A 21,119-nucleotide genomic window follows, 5' to 3' on the forward strand; every position below is an offset into this window, starting at 1 on the left:
TCTCTCTGAAAACCAGAGCTTCACACTTTCAGTCAATAGTTTAGGAACATATTTAATGTAATGCGCTTGATCAATTCCATATAACTCCAAAAGTTCCTCTACCTTTTCCAGGAATTCGGTTGGAGTTACATTCGTGATCAAGCCATTAAATTTTGGGAATTTTACTAAATCCTGAGGCTTTATGCTATATACTTTCACAGGAGCAACTCCATGAACAGCATTAAAATCAGATTGTTCCTTCTTCCCTTCAATCACTCCCTTTGGATCGTCAACTTTTTTCCCATCCCCACACATTTTAGATCTTCTGTGCCTGGTTTTTAGATAACCCTTCTTTCTTGTCGCTGAATTAACTCTCCAAGATTTCTCTGCATCAGTCGATGACTCTGCACTAGAAACACAATAGCCTACAAATGGTTTTCGCATTAAACCTGACTTGACATTCCCTGCATCCGAATTGTCCGTGGAAGTGGCCTTATCCAAACGACCCACCCCAGTGATTTCAGTTACCGAGGGATCGACACTTTTACCCTTAACCAGTTTTTCTTCACTATTCTGCATTTCAAATATCTTACGAGGACTCCCCTGCTCCCAGCTGGCCATAACCTTGCTAACCCTATCCATGGAATTCTCGAGAGACTTTAGCGTTACCATAACTTCTGGCGGCAGAGTATTCATAACCGAAGTTTCAGACCCTAGGTGCTGAGAAGAAACATGCACAACCGGTTGAGAGGATGATAGAGACTCCCTCTTTACCACTACCACTTCACTATCACTGATCGCTTTTCCTAATTGATAATTCTTAGGAACTCGATTGGAGTCCTGACTTCTACCTGCAATCTTAACCAACACCTTTTCTACAATTTGCCCTTCCAAAGATCTAATGTGACTTTCATTATCAGTTTTAATTTGTTCCAATGATTTCTGCATGCCCTGTACTTCCGAATCTAACCTACGTGCCAATTCATCATACTTCCTTTCTAACCCTTCAGCTCTACTCATGCATTCTAGTCTGTATTGAGATACAGTCAAAGTGAGATCGTGAAGACCCTCACTTGTTTTGACCACATCCTGTTGCAAGTCTAAGATACATTTGCTGGTATCACTGAGGTCTGACTGAAGTTTTCCCACCAACCTACTAGTGTGAGCAGTAAGTTCAGACTTCAGCAATCTGTTACTGTCATCCAATTCTGACTTCAGTAATTGGTTACTGTCATTTAATTCTGACTTCAGCAATTGGTTACTGTCATTTAATTCTGACTTCACAACGATTCCAACGTCACAGGTTAGTTTTCCGTTCCCATCTTTTTCTTTTTTTGTTGTTGCCAAAAATTAAAATAAAAATTTGCTTAATACCTATAAAACTTTTAACACTGACGTCTCGTAATCTTAATGTGACGAACCCTGGGAGACGAGAGCTCCCAATCAAATGTCAATGCCTGGAGGGTGGTATACTAAATTAGTGTAATCAATTTGAATGACATCTCAGTAACAGAACACTGAAATCCCGCCAAATTCCCACACATGACCCCACCCCTCATTTCGGTAACGCCGGTAGCCGTGTTAAAGAATTACAATGATTAAGCTTAAACAAACCAAAGAATCTTGACCTAAATTAACCTAAAGGTTTACGTTCACCACTCTTGAGCTCCAGAATTATAAAACCGCAGCAGAATGAACTTATGTTTTGTACAAAATTCCGCCGACACCAGTACACCCTGTACCTTAGAATAAACCCATCTCCGTTGATTTATTGACACACCCGAAAGATGAATCTAATTCAAATTCTTTCCCGATAAAGTATACGTTAAGGTAACGTTACGTTACATCTACTTGAGTTAATATTCATGCACGAGTGACCAGTAGGAATGGGTAAGAGATCACCGACATTAGAATATACATGGTTATCTTACATGAATTGAAAATTTGTAAGTTAATAATATTCACACTAGAAAGTTGATTTATGAGCATTTATTAACTAAAACAATTGCAGAAATGAAATCTGCTGGATTTTACTTTATTTTACGACGACAAGAGAACACATTATTTTGTGTAAACATCATTTGCATCTAACCAACATGCCAAACAATTGCGTATTAATACATGAATATCAACTGACGTGATTGTTATCTTTCCCTTAAAACCGATCACACCAAGCTCGATGACACTGACGATTATTACGTGTGATAAAAATCTGAAGAATTATCATTTAGACCATTTTAACGTTGCTGACAAATACAACTTTATATCATACAGGGTGGCTACAAACAAGCAAAAATGAAATTCCCTGACTTTTCCAGGTTTTCCAGGACAAAATTTACATTTTTCCCTGACAATTACCAACTAAACTAAAGCGATGTTTTTGCAAATGGAAATAATAAACTCATACAGATCCAGGTATGGATTTGTCAAGTACCAATATTATCTTCTATGAAATTGACTTAATTTCTCTATTCTCTATGATTTGAATTCAAACTGCAAAATAGTGAATTTGGAAAATTATTACAATTCACAAGCTAGGGAAGGATTACGGAATTTTGTTGTACGCAGTAAGTTTAAAATAAAATACTTGATTATTTTTAAAGTTACGACTAAATGAGATAAGAGTGAAGAGTGAATGATTAAGAAATACAATTTATAATTTATCAGTCTCCTTATCCATTCTCGGTATTATATGTTGATATTTCCACTGAAGTTTGGAAGCCTCTGCTTGCAAGAACCATGAGTGTGGACTCAATTTTCAATGCATAAAGCTACTTCTCTCTTCTCTGTAAAGCAAACAACTTAACTCTTTCATATAAGTGAAACAATTGAATCGAAAAAAATAAAGTGTCATATTTCCTTACATTATCAATGGGATTTCTGCTTCAGTACAGTATATCCAAGTGAAGTACTGTGAAATTGACAACATGCAGTTATACCATTAATGCTGACGAAAAGGGTATGTGGGTATTAGAAATTTAACGCAAGGAATTTATAGAATTGCATTGTATAGGTACCTGATTTAGCTAACCACACATTAAAACACTAATAATAAAAGCTTCTGAAAGTTCATATACGAGGGGCATCCTGAAAAAAGCTCCAATGGTGCCTATATGCAGCACTAGTGGTCGGAGAGGGACACACACACATGCAGGCAGGAAGAAGTGGCATTTAGCTGTAAATGGTAATAGTCGTAATGCAGCCGTTTTAGGAAAGTTCTAGGTTAAAGATTGCAGCTCTCATACAGTCTCCCACAGACTGAGATGTAACCTACATTGCACGCTCGGAATTTGGCACAGAGCCACCAGCAATTGTGTGAGGTGTGCAGACCGGACGTCGTGAACGATAGTATGGTCAGGCGATGTTGCAGACAATTCACGGAAGGCCAATCGAATGTGCACAACCCCATACAGCACAACACAGGGCCTTTGCATCACTTCAGGTGAGAGATCTTGGACCACTCCCTGTACAGCCCTGCCCTTTAATGTACCGACTTTCATCTCATGGTTTAACTGAAGAGGTTTCTGGCAGGGCAAGAATTTGACAGCTACACTGCGGTAGAGATAGTTCCAGTCTTTGTTTGTCAGACACATATACCATGGGCATACAAAATTTAGTGACATGCTACAACCTTGATCACGGCTGAAGGTGGCTAGTGATGTGATCAGCACCACACTCCTGGCTACCTTTATCCCTCAAAGTTTCCTCAAGGTACCAGCTTCATATTATGCTGGCGCCGGAGCAGTTTGAATATGTGGAAAACATCCCGGTTCTCCCCTGCAGGGGATCGACCCCGGGTCTCTCGCATATTAGTCAGATGCCCTAACGACTGAGCTCCATTATTACTCGCTTGACAAATGCCGATGGTGCACACTTAGCTTGGTAATTCAAAACATATCTTCTGTGACAAATACGAAGATGTGGCCCCCATGTGACGGTAGATATGCACTCGATCTCCTGTTAGAACCCTACCACTTTGCTCTGTGATGCAAATGGTTTTGATAGAAGTTGAAAAAATTGTGGGAAATACATGATTTAATGTGTCTATCAGAATTATTCCATGTTCTATGTACATAAACATGGCCTAGAAAAGACAAGAATGTTGGATTTCATGGAATTTTTAATTTTTTTAGGACATTTCTTTTAAAAAAAATCGTTAAAAATGCCAACAATTCGCATTTTAAGCCAAATTCGCATTATTTCGATATTTCGAAGGGGCGAAAAATGTGTCCTGACATCACTGCACATTCCTAAACATAACTTCGCAGCAATTACCATTTTTCACGGTTTTGGTGTTTGCGAAAAATCAATGTCCCTACTAATTGGAAATTACTTTCTGGCCACCCCTCATATAAATCAGTAGATGGCAAGTGAAAATTTAGCAGGGCTGGTAGAGAAAAGTCAATCCTTGAAGAAAGTGATTTGCTTTTATGACTGAATGAATCGAGTAAATATGATATTAAAATATTTATGTATTTATTATTAGTATTTTGTTTCATAATATTGGATATTACTCTTACCCTGTGGGAGATTAATGACCATCTCTCACGAGTTTAAACAGACAGGACAGAGAGTGGCGTTAATTTCAATGCAATACTAGTGTTACAGTAAATTTGAGGTTGGGAGCATGCTCTTGTCAATTTTTATAACGTTCACCAATGCAGTTTATGTTCCACTTTTTCCTGATAGTATACAATATATATCCCGTTTGGTTGAATTCTTCTTGATATCTAAGAATAGTGCAATGTCATTGTAAACGAATGTTAACTTGTGCAAAACCAGTAATACATCAGGATGATGAAAGAAGACCTACATAAGCACTGCTACATTAAATAAGGTGAAGTGAGCCAGAAGAGTAATAAAATTCCAGCAGCATATTTGCAGTCCATGCAATTTCTGTCGCATGTTGTAGTGAGATACTTTGTCAGGTGGCGATATTCAACAAAAATCGTATGTATCAATGGAACCTATTTGTTTCCATGTTCCTTCAGTTTGCCCAACAAAATGCTTTACTACGTGACAAGTCCCCTTACTACTCCCATATGGACAAGAAAAAATGATAATTCAATGCATTTTGCACGTAATATTTAGAGGCTTAACCTTTACTCCCCCAATGATACCATATGTTATCAGAGTAAGGTCGTACTGGCCTGATGATACCATATGGTATAATGGTGCTGATTACGAAATGAATGTGCTTTTTGGACATTCATACTCTTATGTTTGGGTGGAAACTCTGACACAGGTCTGGAGCAAGCCTGGGAAATTCATATTGATGACCAACCTCCCCCCTCTCAGCAACATATCCATGCCACATTTCCGAACAGAGTTTCACTTTGGCTCATTATTCAATTTGTATGACACCCAGGAACATGAAATATGTTTCAATCTCTTTGGAAACGACCATTCTTTGAAGAGAATACTAAGGTTTGTGCCTTTTCACTAAAATAGCGGGAGAAGAGGGGGCAAACCTCCGATTTTTATGTTTTTTTCATTGAAATTCGGTGGTCGTGCCCTCAAAACCCCCTTCCTCCGAAGTAGATTGCTCCCATACTGCCCGAGTTATAACAATTTTCCTCCAAAAATGCAAATTACCTATTTTTCGTAAAAAAAAAAAAAATCACATTTTGGCTTATTATTCAACTTGTATAGCAGTCAAGAACATGAAACATGTTTCATTCTCTTGAGAAATGTCCATTCCTTGAAAAGAATACTAAACTTCGCGCCTTCATCCCAAATAGCGGGAGAAGAGGGGGCAAACTCAAGATTTTTATAGTTTTTAATTAAAATTCGGGGGTAGCGCCCCCCTAAACCCCCCCTTCCTAAGTTCGGCGTTCTGAATTGTACACGGTTGCATGCTATGATGTTTTAGCCGAAAAACAAAACTTATCTGAAGTAGATTGCTCCCATAGTGCCAGAGTTATAACAATTTTCTGAGCAATATGCAAATTATCTATTTTTAGTAAAAAAAACAGTGTTTCACATTTTGGCTTATGGCACCCAAGAACATGAAACATGTTTCATTCTCTTTGGAAACGTCCATTCTTTGAAGAGAATACTAAGGTTTGCACCTTATACCCAAAATAGCGGGAGATTTTTGTTTTTTCTATTGAAATTCGGGGGTCGCGCCCCCCAAACCCCCTTCCTTGGTTCGGCGTTCTGAATTGTACACGGTTGCATGCTATGATGTCTTTGCTGCAAAACAAAACTTATCTGAAGTAGATTGCTCCCATAGTACCTGAGTTATAACAATTTTCCTCCAAAAATGCAAATTACATATTTTTCATTTAAAAGAAATCACATTTTGGCTTATTATTCAACTTGTATGGCACCCACGAACATGAAACATGTTTCATTCTCTTGATAAATGTCCATTCTTTGAAAAGAATACTAAAGTTTGCGCCTTCTCCCCAAAATAGTGGGAGAAGAGGGGGGCAAACTTCAGATTTTTTTTTCTATTGAAATTCGGGGGTCGAGCCCCCCAAACCCCCTTCCTCGGTTCTGAATTGTACACGGTTGCATGCGCTTATGTTTTAGCTGCAAAACAAAACTTATCCGAAGTAGATTGCTCCCATAGTGCCCGAGTTATAACAATTTTCTGTTCCCGTGCAGAGTTCCATAACGATATCTTTAAATAAAAAAAATTAAAAAAGTCAATGAAGACAAAATTCCCTGACATTTCCCTGACTTTTTTTGACACCTCAAATTCCCTGACTTTTCCCGGTTTTCCAGGTTTTCCAGGTCTGTCGCCACCCTGTCATATCAACATATGAAAACAATCAACAAAATTTGACAATATAAGTTGAAGCTGCCTCAATTATTGACAGCTAACGGACGTAAACATGCATCACAAAATCTCTCATTCAATATGAGGTAAATTTTGACAAATAACACAGAAAATAATGGATAAATCGAGCACGATAAATTAAGATTATATACATTAATTATTATTTACACAGTCTTAGGCAGCGAGAGATTTCCTCGTCAAGATGGCTACCCCTAGCATGTGCTTCGTGCCCAAATTAACGACGTTTTAAGTTCCGTATTATGGCCATAATATACGCACACGAAAGCTAGCTTAAATCACGTATAAAGCCGATGAGTTTCATGTATTCCAAGTTGGATTTGAGTTTATCCGTAAGCACTTAGATAGAAAAGGATTCCTACTTACAATACATCCGGGTCCATCAATTTGTGAACATTGAGCGAAGAGAAAATTCACATATCCGCTCACACCCTCACTCGCGCTCACAGACTTCTCATATCTCAAGCCTCCAAACAGCTCACTTCTGTGTCAACTATTCCTTCCTCTCGAACTCTTGAATCGCTTTTCCGCGACCCGTTCCTCACGTTAAGATTCCATCCTGCAATTTCCGGCAACAAGTCCAAATCTCAGTGCAGAACTGCTTTCACATCCAACGTATTTCCGAGAATGATCAATTACCCATTGTTTAATCTTTGTTTTTCACAAATTCGCCAAATCACATTAAAGGAAGAAGCATTTTCTTGCTGGATCCCGTTCGGAAATCAAGATCAGTTATTACCATTGAACCGTTCAAAAGATCTGTTACTCGTATCGTGCTGCACAATGTTGCCAACAGATATAAAGATTTTGTTCTGTGAGTCCTCAAGAACATAAACATGCGCGCAGCAACAGGCGTGGTTAATTATCAATAATCATTATCAATAATATAGAGAAAAACATGAATACAGTTGAATATAATATGACTCGTATAACGATACCCGTTATAATGTGAATGTGGAAAGGAATACGTGGGACAGACCGGGAGGAGTATGCAAATTAGGTGGGGCGAGCACGATAAAGATGTAAAGGAGGGTATACCCAAGACAGGATTATCTGAACATTTATTAGTTAACCGGCATAAGATCGCAAAAAGAGAAGTCATTAGGAAGATTAACAATAAATTGGACAGGAATGTGTATGAGGCAGCCTATATATGTGCGGATAATAGGAATAAACTCAATAGGGATGATGGGAATTTGGAAGACGGCTGGATAAACTTTTTTTAAAAAATGGGATAAAGCCGCCGGGAGTAGAGACGATATGGGCTTCCATGTTACCCCTGAGGTTAGGAAAGCCGCCGAGGTGGAAGCTGAATTCACCTTGGATTGGTGAATCACGAGCCCCAGTTGAGGATATGACTGGGGAGGAGGGGTTTTCCTTCTCCAGGTATGAGCTGACCCCGTGCATTCACCTACCCCGAGCACCGATCGGCAGTTCACCGTCATCAGCTTTGAATGTTCTTTTGTTTTTAGAGTATTGCACGGTTTTAGTATGTGTATTTTACATTCTTTTTTTAGAAAGTGTCTTTCCTATACCATTTTAACCTAAATCCTCAACCGTCACTTTCTCGACGAGGCACCATGTCAGGTGTCTGAAAACATCGTTTCAACCTGAAGAAGGAGGTAGTATAACCTCCGAAACGTAGTTTGGTAAATATCATGCTCACACACGTAAGTTACTGATTTTTAATCTTTTAACCTTTAGTTTGTATTTAATTGTGAGCAATCAGCACATTATCAGTATGTTACCGATCTCTGATACGGGGAGAAAAGTGCGCAATTTTGAAAAGTTGAGGATTAAGCTTAATAAAACCCTAATTAGGATAGGTTTCCTCAAGCAGTGTAGGAAAAAGGGTATTTTACCGAGTTTTTTTAAAGTGGGGATACCAACCACTTAGTTTTAAAGGGCTAGATCAAAAGAGGGAAATACAGTTTAAAATGCTGGGGAAATGCATAAGGGAGGCATATGCACAGGTGGATAGGCTCAATTCTGAGTGTTACGTGTTACATTTAGAAATAGGAGGACGATTAGACCAGGTGACATGGGGGCGCATCGAGGAGCGACATTCTAGAACAGTCGAACAGGCGAAAGTTAGAGACATTGAAATAATTAGGAAGAAATTAATCAAATTGGGAATTAACGAGAGAGTTAAGGAGGGAGAGAATAGGCATAGAAAAGGGGATGAAAATAAAGCCAACATTTTAAATTTAACAAAACTTCAACCCCCTAAAGCCTTAGCGGAAATTATGAAAATGGGACATAAGTTTGCCATAAGGGATGAAAACTTCGAAAAAGAAGAATTCGTCATTGTGGCGGAAAAAATAGCAGGAAAATTAGACGAAAAAGAGGATAAATCTAATGTCAGGGTGAAAATACGAGACATCATTGATGAACAAATGCACCTAAGCATAAGGGAACAAGGCCCACCCGCAACCAATCATAGGACACCAAAGGGGAAAATGGAAAGTAAGCTTAGGTGGAGCCTTCACAATGTGAAAAAATGGGTTAAAGATAATGATGTGTATTTGATTAGATCTGACAAAGAAAACAAAATGGTTATCATCGGGAAAGAGGAATACCATAGCAAGTTGGAAGATAGCTTTAGAAGTAATGACTACGAGGAAACCAAGGTTAACCCCATCAATAAAATTAAACGAGAACTTAAAAAAGGCATTGAAACCAGTTTTACTTTGGGAAGCGCTGAAAAAAAGAAACTACTTAAAAGTGTTAAAGAAAGGAATATTCCCACTGCCTTTGGGATACCAAAGACCCATAAAGAAGGGATACCCCTCAGACCCATCATCCCCATGTATGCACACCCGGGATATTGCATAGCTAAAGAAATGATTAAGAGGATGGGGAAAATTAATATGGACACTCAGTTTAGTATCAAAAACTCCCTTATGGTCAAAGAAACCATTGAGAAACTTACCATAGAAGAACGAGACACAATCTGTAGTTTCGATGTTATTAATCTGTATCCCAGTGTCCCTCGGGACAAAGCCAGAGATTGCTTGTATAGATGGTTAATAGACCAAAATGTTGAAATCTTGGTCGCCTGGGAATATGTCTGGTGGTTTTTTCTCATTACGGGGTACAACTACTTCTACGTTAACGATAAAATCTTCCGACAAAAAGAAGGGTTGGCCATGGGTAACCCCATTTCCAGCCTCGGGGCCAACATCTTCATGCACTATGTCGAAAAAACCACCATGGAGCATGTGGGGGGAGGGGGAAAATATTATGGGAGATATGTAGATGACATCCTCATCATAGGGAATGAAACCAAACTTGATAGCATTTTCAACCAATTGGGCAAGCAAGATCCCAGAATTGGTTTTACCAGAGAAGATCTGGCCAACGGAAAGATTCACTTTCTAGACTTATGCCTTACTACAACTGGACAACAGATTGTAACCGGGGTCTTTCATAAGCTGTTGGCTGGCGAGCTGTACCTCCATAAGAGATCCCAACATTCGAATAGAACTAAGTTAAATGTCTTTCTTAACTTTTTCATTCGCGCTGAAAGACTGTGCAATGACGAAAAAGAAGAAGAATGGATAAAGAAGGTGGGTATAAAGAATGGGTATACTATCCGCGACATGGAAAAAGTAGCTAGGAAAGCAAAAAAGATTGTTAGACAAGAAATATCACAAAATGATAAAGATGAAGATAAAACGGAGGTAGGAAACGGTGAAAAGAACACGTATTTTGTCGGGATTCCATATTTTTAGTTTAAAAAATAAAAAAAAAAAGTTAAAAAAAACTTACGTGAGTGAGTATAAAAGTTTTGCAGACGACGTTTCACGAAGCTACGCTTCGCTTCTTCAGGTCACTTATCAGTATTTAAAATACTTCGTCAAGAACATAAGAAATCCAGGATTAGGTTAAAAGGGGGTGATAGGATATGGAATTAAAAAATACCTGAAGTTAAAAATGCCATGTAGGCTAAGAAATAAATCTAAAAGATTAGTGCCCGTACTACCATATTGAAGGATTGGCTGTAGTAGCATACAAATGCTACATTCCTTCCAATGAAAACTCCACAGACTCAGAAGCAGCACGGGCCACTTCCGGCGTGACATGGAATTTAACAGATTCACTCCTATTATTTCCCCATCGCTTAAACATGTGAATCCAGGCTTCGTTCAGGTTACCGTCATCTCTGTTTAATTTTTTCCCTCTATCAACACAAATATTTGCGGCCTCGTGAACGTTCAAATCAGGTTGTTTATGTACCCTTTTTACAACTTCTCTTTTATCAACCTTATGGTTAAATTCTAAAATATGTTCAGAAAGCCCGGTTTTCGGAGATAGTTCCCTGATATCCTTGACATGCTCGTCCCAACGGGTTCCCATGCTTCTTCCAGTTTGTCCAATATACGCTTTATTACAGGAACAGGTAATCTTATATACGCCCTTCTCGTCTCTGACATCTTTTCGCCCTTTTCCATCCTTTTTATATTCAGTAAAAAATTTCTCGATATTTCGGGGAGCTCTCATTCCCCCTTTTATCCTGAAGCCTTTTAGAATTTTGTCAAACTTTTCGGATACCCCTTTTACATACGGGATGCCGACGTATTTGTATACTATTTCCCCTACCTCGTTATTCTTACTTCATGAACTTCTACATTCGGGCTGGGAGACTTTGTAATTGTAGGGAGGAGAGAGAGAAAGAAGAAAATTGGATTATGAAGGTAGGGTTAAGAAACGGTTATAAAGTAGAGGAAATGAGGAGAATAAAGAGGGGGGCACTTAAAGTCTTGAATAATGAAGGTGGAAAGAAGGGGATAAGTAAGAATAATGAGGTAGGGGAAATAGTATACAAATACGTCGGCATCCCGTATGTAAAAGGGGTATCCGAAAAGTTTGACAAAATTCTAAAAGGCTTCAGGATAAAAGGGGGAAGGAGAGCTCCCCGAAATATCGAGAAATTTTTTACTGAATATAAAAAGGATGGAAAAGGGCGAAAAGATGTCAGAGACGAGAAGGGCATATATAAGATTACCTGTTCCTGTAATAAAGCGTATATTGGACAAACTGGAAGAAGCATGGGAACCCGTTGGGACGAGCATGACAAGGATATCAGGGAACTATCTCCGAAAACCGGGCTTTCTGAACATATTTTAGAATTTAACCATAAGGTTGATAAAAGAGAAGTTGTAAAAAGGGTACATAAACAACCTGATTTGAACGTTCACGAGGCCGCAAATATTTGTGTTGATAGAGGGAAAAAATTAAACAGAGACGACGGTAACCTGAACGAAGCCTGGATTCACATGTTTAAGCGATGGGGAAATAATAGGAGTGAATCTGTTAAATTCCATGTCACGCCGGAAGTGGCCCGTGCTGCTTCTGAGTCTGTGGAGTTTTCATTGGAAGGAATGTAGCATTTGTATGCTACTACAGCCAATCCTTCAATATGGTAGTACGGGCACTAATCTTTTAGATTTATTTCTTAGCCTACATGGCATTTTTAACTTCAGGTATTTTTTAATTCCATATCCTATCACCCCCTTTTAACCTAATCCTGGATTTCTTATGTTCTTGACGAAGTATTTTAAATACTGATAAGTGACCTGAAGAAGCGAAGCGTAGCTTTGTGAAACGTCGTCTGCAAAACTTTTATACTCACTCACGTAAGTTTTTTTTAACTTTTTTTTTTTATATTTTAGTGAGTAAACGCACAGTTTTCCATAATGGTCATATTTTTAGGATGTGTCCGAGAAAATTGAAAAATCCGTAAGGGAATATGAGATAAAATGTGGGGTGAGAGCACCTCGGAGCATTGAAAAACACTTCACGTCTTATAAGAAAGGGAGGGGAGATAGGCGCAATAACCCTGAAGAGCAAAAGGGAGTGTACAGGATAGTATGTGAATGCGGAAAGGAATACGTGGGACAGACCGGGAGGAGTATGCAAATTAGGTGGGGGCGAGCACGATAAAGATGTAAAGGAGGGTATACCCAAGACAGGATTATCTGAACATTTATTAGTTAACCGGCATAAGATCGCAAGAAGAGAAGTCATTAGGAAGATTAACAATAAATTGGACAGGAATGTGTATGAGGCAGCCTATATATGTGCGGATAATAGGAATAAACTCAATAGGGATGATGGGAATTTGGAAGACGGCTGGATAAACTTTTTTTAAAAAATGGGATAAAGCCGCCGAGGTGGAAGTTGAATTCACCTTGGATTGGTGAATCACGAGCCCCAGTTGTGGATATGACTGGGGAGGAGGGGTTTTCCTTCTCCAGGTATGAGCTGACCCCGTGCATTCACCTACCCCGAGCACCGATCGGCAGTTCACCGTCATCAGCTTTGAATGTTCTTTTGTTTTTAGAGTATTGCACGGTTTTAGTATGTGTATTTTACATTCTTTTTTTAGAAAGTGTCTTTCCTATACCATTTTAACCTAAATCCTCAACCGTCACTTTCTCGACGAGGCACCATGTCAGGTGTCTGAAAACATCGTTTCAACCTGAAGAAGGAGGTAGTATAACCTCCGAAACGTAGTTTGGTAAATATCATGCTCACACACGTAAGTTACTGATTTTTAATCTTTTAACCTTTAGTTTGTATTTAATTGTGAGCAATCAGCACATTATCAGTAAATTAAAACTGAAGTTATTAATTAATTTGGATCACATTTATATGTTTTTTTTTCTCCATTTTTAGGTCCTTTTTTATATTTTTAGGTCTTTTTATAGGTCTCTTTTTTTTGGAAATTTATAGGTCTTCAACTTCCGAGCCCTACTTATCAGCATGCGGAAAAAACCTAGCATGCTGCAAATTTTTGAGCTTCTTAGTGTGAGAAATTTCATTTTACTACAATGTTTCATTGAACTTCTTAAATGTATTAAATTTGTCCCTTCTTCTTTTCATTTTAGCAAATCGAGTGATGTGCTATAGCATGGTTGCACGTATTAAACAGCCGCCACTGCAAACAGACATGATCCACTGTTTGCGGTAGTGATATCAGCACTGATGATTGCTTGACGACTTGCCACCCACTACCCCCAGATAACCCTGCACTGCAGCCACACTTTGAAATCCTATTCACTCTTTTCAAGCTACACACATCAAACAAGACAAAAAAAAACATAAGAAACCTCAAATGTCAGACTGTAAATGAATATGACAGGAATAATTTAAGTCAGTACCTTAGGAATGGTGGGTTCACATTACGGTATAAACATCTCACAAAATTTTGTCTTCCTGGTTGATGATGAAAGGATAATATTCAAAACTCCTCAGTAATGCTTACTGAGCCTGAAGTGGGAGAATTTCAACAGGAAACCCTGTGAAATAGGAACAAGGGGTTGAGATTTGATGGAAAATTCCTGAACAATCAAAAAGAATATCAACCAGGGATAATTGCGAAAGGTATTTTCACAACTCACATATTATTTTTCTAATGATAATATCAAAACAGTGCTCATTACTTTAAGGAAGGTACAAGTTTCATGTGATAATGATTGCCAAAATTCTATGATAATTGTAATTAGTCTTCCTTCTAGAGAATTTGAAAAAAAAAAAAACATAAAACAAATTGGTGACAATATTCAATAAATTAATTGCATTGTAACTTGTAAGCAATAAGACCCAATTTTGAACTTTAGTACTGCCATGTTCACTTTCAATCCTTGTACTAAAATTTCCTTCACCTACCTTTCTCCAGAATCTGTCCCTTGGCCTTCCACCTCTTCGGTGATCATTACATTTTTCTTCTTGTCTTCATCATCACTTAATACTAATGCATCATTGTCACTATCCTCAGCTGGCACTTTCTCCACAAATTCTTCACAATCATACGGATAAAATCCTTCACTTCCAGAAACATTTTGTCCACTAGGATTTTCCTCACTTGTGCCTTCAAAATGCATCAAATCCTCATCATTCTCACTTTTAACTTTATCAACTAAAGCACTTTCAACTTTACCAACTAAAGTTTTGCTGTCAACAGAGATGTCAACATCAGGAGGCTCCTTGATTGATTCGGTTTCAGTCTTAACACACGACTCATCTGGAAGCCACACATTCTCCAGAGATAATTGTCCACAAACTAATGGATCAGTACTTTCCGCTTCGGACTTCATTTTTACTTCTGGAGGAGGGAAACCAATATCAGATACTGGAGCAGGCACAGTTTCTTCACTACCATGAGACGAGGATGCAGAATGCTTCTGAAATACAATTATAAGGTACATAAATTTTATGATATTGCCTTTGCAATATTAATACCGACATCACTATCCTAATTGTGGAGCTTAGAAGCCACAAACAAAGCAAGGCTGCTTCAGTGTTCCCAGGCACCGCTCAACATTGAACGAAGATAACCACACGACATAAGATTGCATCTGCACTGTTTATTTGTTGGCATTTACTTGGTATGAAGACTTTCAGTCAGTATCATGACTCCTCAGTAATATTTTTCTACACCAGATGCTGCAATGAACACACACACTGATGTAAAAGTTGATATTTTGTCTGCTACAGTACACCATGGTGCAGCACAATGTACTCTGGGAACCCATGCTCTATAGCAATTATGGTACTTAGTTACAAGGGTGCATGGGTTGTTTTTACAGAAAGTATAGTTGATTCCCAGTGCGAGTGATCTCAGGTGGGAATTTTCAGGCAACATCCCAGCTCCAGGGTTCACACAACCTAATCTAAGGGGTTCTGGTGAGGCTGGGGGAGGGGGCAGGCACTGGCTAGAGCCTCATGCTGATCACATCACCTTGACTATGGCTGCATCCAAATCGGCAGCAGATGTTGCCTTGAGCAGCATTCCAGCCTTGAAATCCGCCAACCGATGTTTTCTGAATTGGCAGCATAGGTGGAGTTGGAGGGGAGAGGTGGAAGGTGTGACAGGTGCACGCTTCAACTCACTGTGGCCCTGCATCTGGCAGCCTTAATGCCCTACACTTTGCAGAGGCAACGTTTACAGAATGGACGATGTACAACTCAGTGCTACTTTGATATCTTTTCGATAACACTGTATGTAGAAAAATATTAATTGAAGAAATCAAATGCCACATTTTTAATATGAGTAGTAAATAGGTGGAAATCATTGTGATTTTGTCTCGCGTCTGCCTTCTGCTTCCGTAGTGCGCGTCAGCACCCCAAAGCGTGGTGGGTAACGTTTGAGCTGATACCTGGCAGGAAAAGTGGCAACCGTACTGCAAGGTGCATGTAGATTTGGACAACTTCCGACAGCACACAAAAGCAATGGGACGGAGCACTTGCCAATTTGGACATGACCTATGACAGACTGAAATACCTGGGACCTACCTCTGCAACTACATCAACATCAACACAGTGCAGGACACAAGGAATAGCTTTACTTTTTAATGTAACAAAAAAAAGAGAGCACTTTAAAAAAGTGATTAACAAAATGACCCCCCCCCCCCCATTTGCCATTGGTAGTAATTTATGAATCATGGAGTCAGATAAAGACTTTTTTCCTGCCTTGACATGTCAAATTTCCTCAGATTGACATTTAGTGGCAGCACTATACTGACTGTAACCTTATTGTGCACTATTGAACAATGTTCCCATGAAAAGAACTAATTCTGTTCATCAAAATTCAAATTGTATGGGAAGAAATGCTTGTCCCAGAGGACTTGTAGTGATGAAGCACTTCCATATCCAACACTGGTTCGCGATACTAACTTGCCACCACTGTGGAAGTTTAGACAAGCACCCAGCAACATTTAGGTGGTGCACCTCATTGCCTAGAACTACAAGGTCATTCTCCTTTGTCACTGTCAACAGTGGGTATTACAGTAACTTTCTGGATATTGATTGATTGATTGAATTGCTTTATTTTATTTCGCTTTTTGTGCCACTTTGGGCTAATTTGCGAAGAAGAGGATGAGTCATGATATGATGAAATTGATGAATGGACACTCACAAACATCTATGCCCAGGCCAGGACAAAAACTTCTTGGTAGACATCTGATTGTGCTGCACCATAGCCCAAAGAGCCATGGTACAAATTTAGTGGGCTTACTGCTTTGGAAGTGCTAGGAGATCCACTACAGTGACGTCAATGACACAGTGCACATCATAGGCTGGTACTTCATTGATATATAGAAAATTAGCAACGAGTTGATATGAAATTTACCAAAACCGATAACCAATGTTCAACTGATCCCATAGAAAATTTTAAATGATACTTGTTGATTCTAAATGGTTAATTCATCTCCTTGATAAGTGTGTGTTACCACATGACTGCAATGGGTCATTCCATGCCAAATCAACCAAAAAAAGTGTCATTTCTGACCTGACCATCTCAGATTTTTATGAAACTCTACTATTTGGTAATCTTCATGAAGATACGAATTCTTCAGAAATTGTAGGTTCCTGTGTGGCATAGTTATGGAGTTTTGGGGGGTCAAAAATACAAAAAAATTGTCAATTTTTAGTCTGCGCCCAAGACTTTTGTGGATAATTGCTCTTACCCTAATTGACATAGAGAGCTGGTTGTAGTCTAGTTTGAAAGAACATGAAATAAGCTTTCCAACGGTATTTCACATCACTATATTTAGAATAAAATCTTTTCAAGGTCATCCACTTTGAACTTTTGAAGATGCATATCTGCGATTTCCTTGGAACTGAAATATATTGTAACACAAGGTTACACTATAACATAACTGAATTTGAAGTTGGGACGATTGTGGGATAATTAAAGAAAAACAATTTAATTAGTATAAGTGTATCCCGGGTTCGATCCCCGGCCGGTTCAAATCCGGGAACTTTTCTAGCGTTGGAAACGGCCCCGGTGCCCACCCAGCATCGAATAACATGGGTACCTGGGGGGTAAAGGTGGTCAGGGGCATGATGCTGATCACATCACCCCCACTCACGACCGGATCAAGAAAGTGAAGGGCATTACCCCCCACACCCCATATGCCTTCATAGCGTTGTGCTATGCACGGGGGAGCTCTTTACCTTTTTTTTTACCTTTGTATTTTTTCAGCCGGTCATTTCTAGTGAGAGTTTGCAACACTACACTAATGCATTGCAGACTTGCTAATGTGCAATACTTTTGCATTTAGAATGTGAAGAATGTGTGCAGGAGTCTTGTTTGATATAAGTGTGGTACAATGTTGAATACATAGTGTTTTTATTGTGAAAATATATTGTAACACAAGGTTACACGATAACATAACTGAATTTGAAGTTGGGACGATTGTGGGATAATTAAAGAAAAACAATTTAATTAGTATAATTGTATCCCGGGTTCGATCCCCGGCCGGTTCAAATCCGGGAACTTTTCTAGCGTTGGAAACGGCCCCGGTGCCCACCCAGCATCGAATAACATGGGTACCTGGGGGGTAAAGGTGGTCAGGGGCATGATGCTGATCACAACACCCCCACTCACGACCGGATCAAGAAAGTGAAGGGCGTTACCCCCCACACCCCATATGCCTTCATAGCGTTGTGCTATGCACAGGGGAGCTCTTTACCTTTTTTTTACCTTTGTATTTTTTCAGTCGGTCATTTCTAGTGAGAGTTTGCAACACTACACTAATGCATTGCAGACTTGCTAATGTGCAATACTTTTGCATTTAGAATGTGAAGAATGTGTGCAGGAGTCTTGTTTGAAACAAGTGTGGTAGAATGTTGAATAGATAGTGTTTTTATTGTGAAAGTTTTAATTTGACCTGACTTTTTTTTTTTTAAGTAACATACCTTGATCACCAGCATCATGGCATCATCCAGATTAGAAAGCCTTGAAGATTTTGAGATCCGTGGAAACCTTGACACTCCATATTTTGAAATTAATAAGTATCACCTGGAAATTCACACCAAAGCAGGAACAAACAGTGGATATCCACAGACAGACTTGAAACATCAATGAAGCCTGTAGAATTCATAGAAATTCTAGTTGAAAAAATGCGCACCTCATCAGAAATTTTTTCATGCCTACAAGCTTAATTTCTCAAGCATTTAAAAGAAACTACATTGTACTTTGTGATTTTGCAGAAAATTACTCCCGTGTGTTGTAAGATGCCTCACAAGGTGTTCACTGGAATAATGGTCAAGCAACAATACATCCATTCACTATTCAATATGGAAATCCCAATACTTCCAGAGTCATAACTGAAAATTTGGTTGCTATATCAGATAGCATGATAAAGCATTAGTTCACTTACTCCACACTTTATTACATTTTTGAAGAATAAATTTGTTTCTGACAACCTGACCAAATTATTTTACTTTTCTGGTGGAGCAGCAGCACACTACAAAAATCGCAAAAACTTCATCAATGTTGCCTATGATTTTTCTATGTTGTGTGACCGATTTGCCAAAGTTAATTCCATTCCAGGAATCCAAAAGGTTCATGCAGTACTTCCTTTTAAAAAGATGTCATACATATGAAACGTTATTCTGCATGTGATGAATTTATAGAACATCGTTTCATAATATGTTCAAATGTCTTAGAATTTACAGATATTACTGGATATTTTACTTGTGTATATAATAACAACTGGTGGCTAGTGTGTGTTTAGAAAAAGGCTGAAGACACCAGTGATTTACAAATTAACTTTCTTCAACCTCATGGACAATCAGGATTACTTTTATGTCCCCATTTGGTTCAACTGGACATTTGTTGGGTCCCGAAATGCAATGTTCTAACAAAAGTGGACCCTTCCACTGCTACAAGAAGAATGTACACTTTAACAACGGACGAAAGCCAGCTTGCCATGCAAAGACTGAATGAATGAATACTGAAGAACAACCTGTGAACTATGGTGCATGTAAGTTATTCTCAGGAAACAAACATTCTTGTCCATTTTTCACTACTATAGATAATCATATTATTATTATTAAATGTAATCCAAGGAAATCACAGATATGCATCTTCAAAACTTCAAAGTCCAAAGGTCAAAGTGGATGACCTTGAAAAGATTTTATTCTAAATATAGTGATGTGATATACCGTTGGAAAGTTTATTTCATGTCCTTTCAAACTAGACTACAACCAGCTCTCTACGTTACTTAGGGTAAGAGCAATTATCCATGAAAGTCTCGGGCGCAGACTGAATATCGACAATTTTTTGTATTTTTGACCCTCCCAAACTCCATAACTATGCCACACAGGAACCTACAATTTCTCAGGAATTCATATCTTCATGAAGACTACCAAATAGTAGAGTTTCATAAAATTCTGAGAAGGTGGGGTTGTGGACTTTGTTGATTTGGCAAATGCAAAAGCTACATATTGAGAGATTTACTTTCAACAAAAGTAGGGCATGGAGATTGTATATTTATATCCCATAAAAATTACCCTATTGGCCTGAATATAAGCCGCGAATTTTATCCAAATTTCAATTATGAAAAATTAGGATGCGTCTCACATTCGTGAACTTAACAAAATTATGACATTTCATCAAATCATATGTTAAAAATGTGCTGATTTCTAATTTTCAAGTAACGATAATGCAACAATAGCATTGTAGAAACTGGCCACATTGTAGATACCATAATGTTATCCAACAATAGCATTGTTGTTTGTAACTGAGCACTGTAAAGACTGTCAGCATTATTGATAATGTATATTATTAAGATTGTGTTCGTTCTTTTCTAAGCTTATACAGGTATTAATTTCTACTGAAGTGTATCTACAGGTTTGTCGCCAATATGAATGACCGTGTGGAGAAGAAAGCATCATTAAGCCTGGGAATCTGCCAGCAAATGGTTATTGGTATTTTCTTTTCTTCCGTCGGCTTGTATTCGGGCATCATCTTTTTTTATTTTCGCTCCTTCATATTTTAGGGTGCAGCTTATATTCGGGCCAATACAGTATAAGAAAATGGCAGAATATTGCAATACATTATTAGATATTTATAGAAACACTGGATGCTGTAAAATTATCGGTAATTTTATCGATAAACCAATATGCCTGTATCGGGTTGATACCAATAGTGCACTAATTAATCTGTCCCATCTCTAGAAAAAACGATTCTGCTGACAGCATGAAATTATTACCAGAACTTTTGGCAAAATGTGCTACATTTGGCTAAAGACTATGCAGTAATTTAATCCCCCACAATAATATAAGTAGTCAGGTAGAAGCATGTATTCACTACTTTTTAAATGATCCTTACATATTTCACAACAGACAACTTTCTCTGGCACTGTGCAGCAATCCCAAGAAAAATGACTAGTCGAAATTACATTTACAGGTTCAAAAATATCCATTTAATACTTGATTGATTTGATTAATTTTACTTCACTTTTCTGCCACTCTTGGCTAATTGCAAAGATGGGAATGAGTGATGATGTGATGACCTTGATGTCCTGTCCTGGCATCGTAG

At 38.5% G+C, this 21,119-nt stretch overlaps 1 protein-coding gene across 1 annotated transcript in view; it reads right to left on the reverse strand.

Annotated features, from left to right (window-relative positions):
- LOC145999125 (uncharacterized) overlaps nucleotides 1-21,119 on the reverse strand; it is a 77,868-nt gene that overhangs the window by 28,556 nt on the left and 28,193 nt on the right. The window contains exon 3 of the mRNA XM_083136062.1: nucleotides 14,459-14,973. Within this exon, the coding sequence (XP_082992188.1) occupies nucleotides 14,459-14,973 (515 nt within the window). The remainder of the gene's footprint in view (nucleotides 1-14,458; nucleotides 14,974-21,119) is intronic.

Source organism: Lepisma saccharinum, chromosome 15, assembly GCF_977018435.1.
Source record: "Lepisma saccharinum chromosome 15, izLepSacc3.1, whole genome shotgun sequence".
Classification (NCBI taxonomy): Eukaryota; Metazoa; Arthropoda; class Insecta; order Zygentoma; family Lepismatidae; genus Lepisma; species Lepisma saccharinum.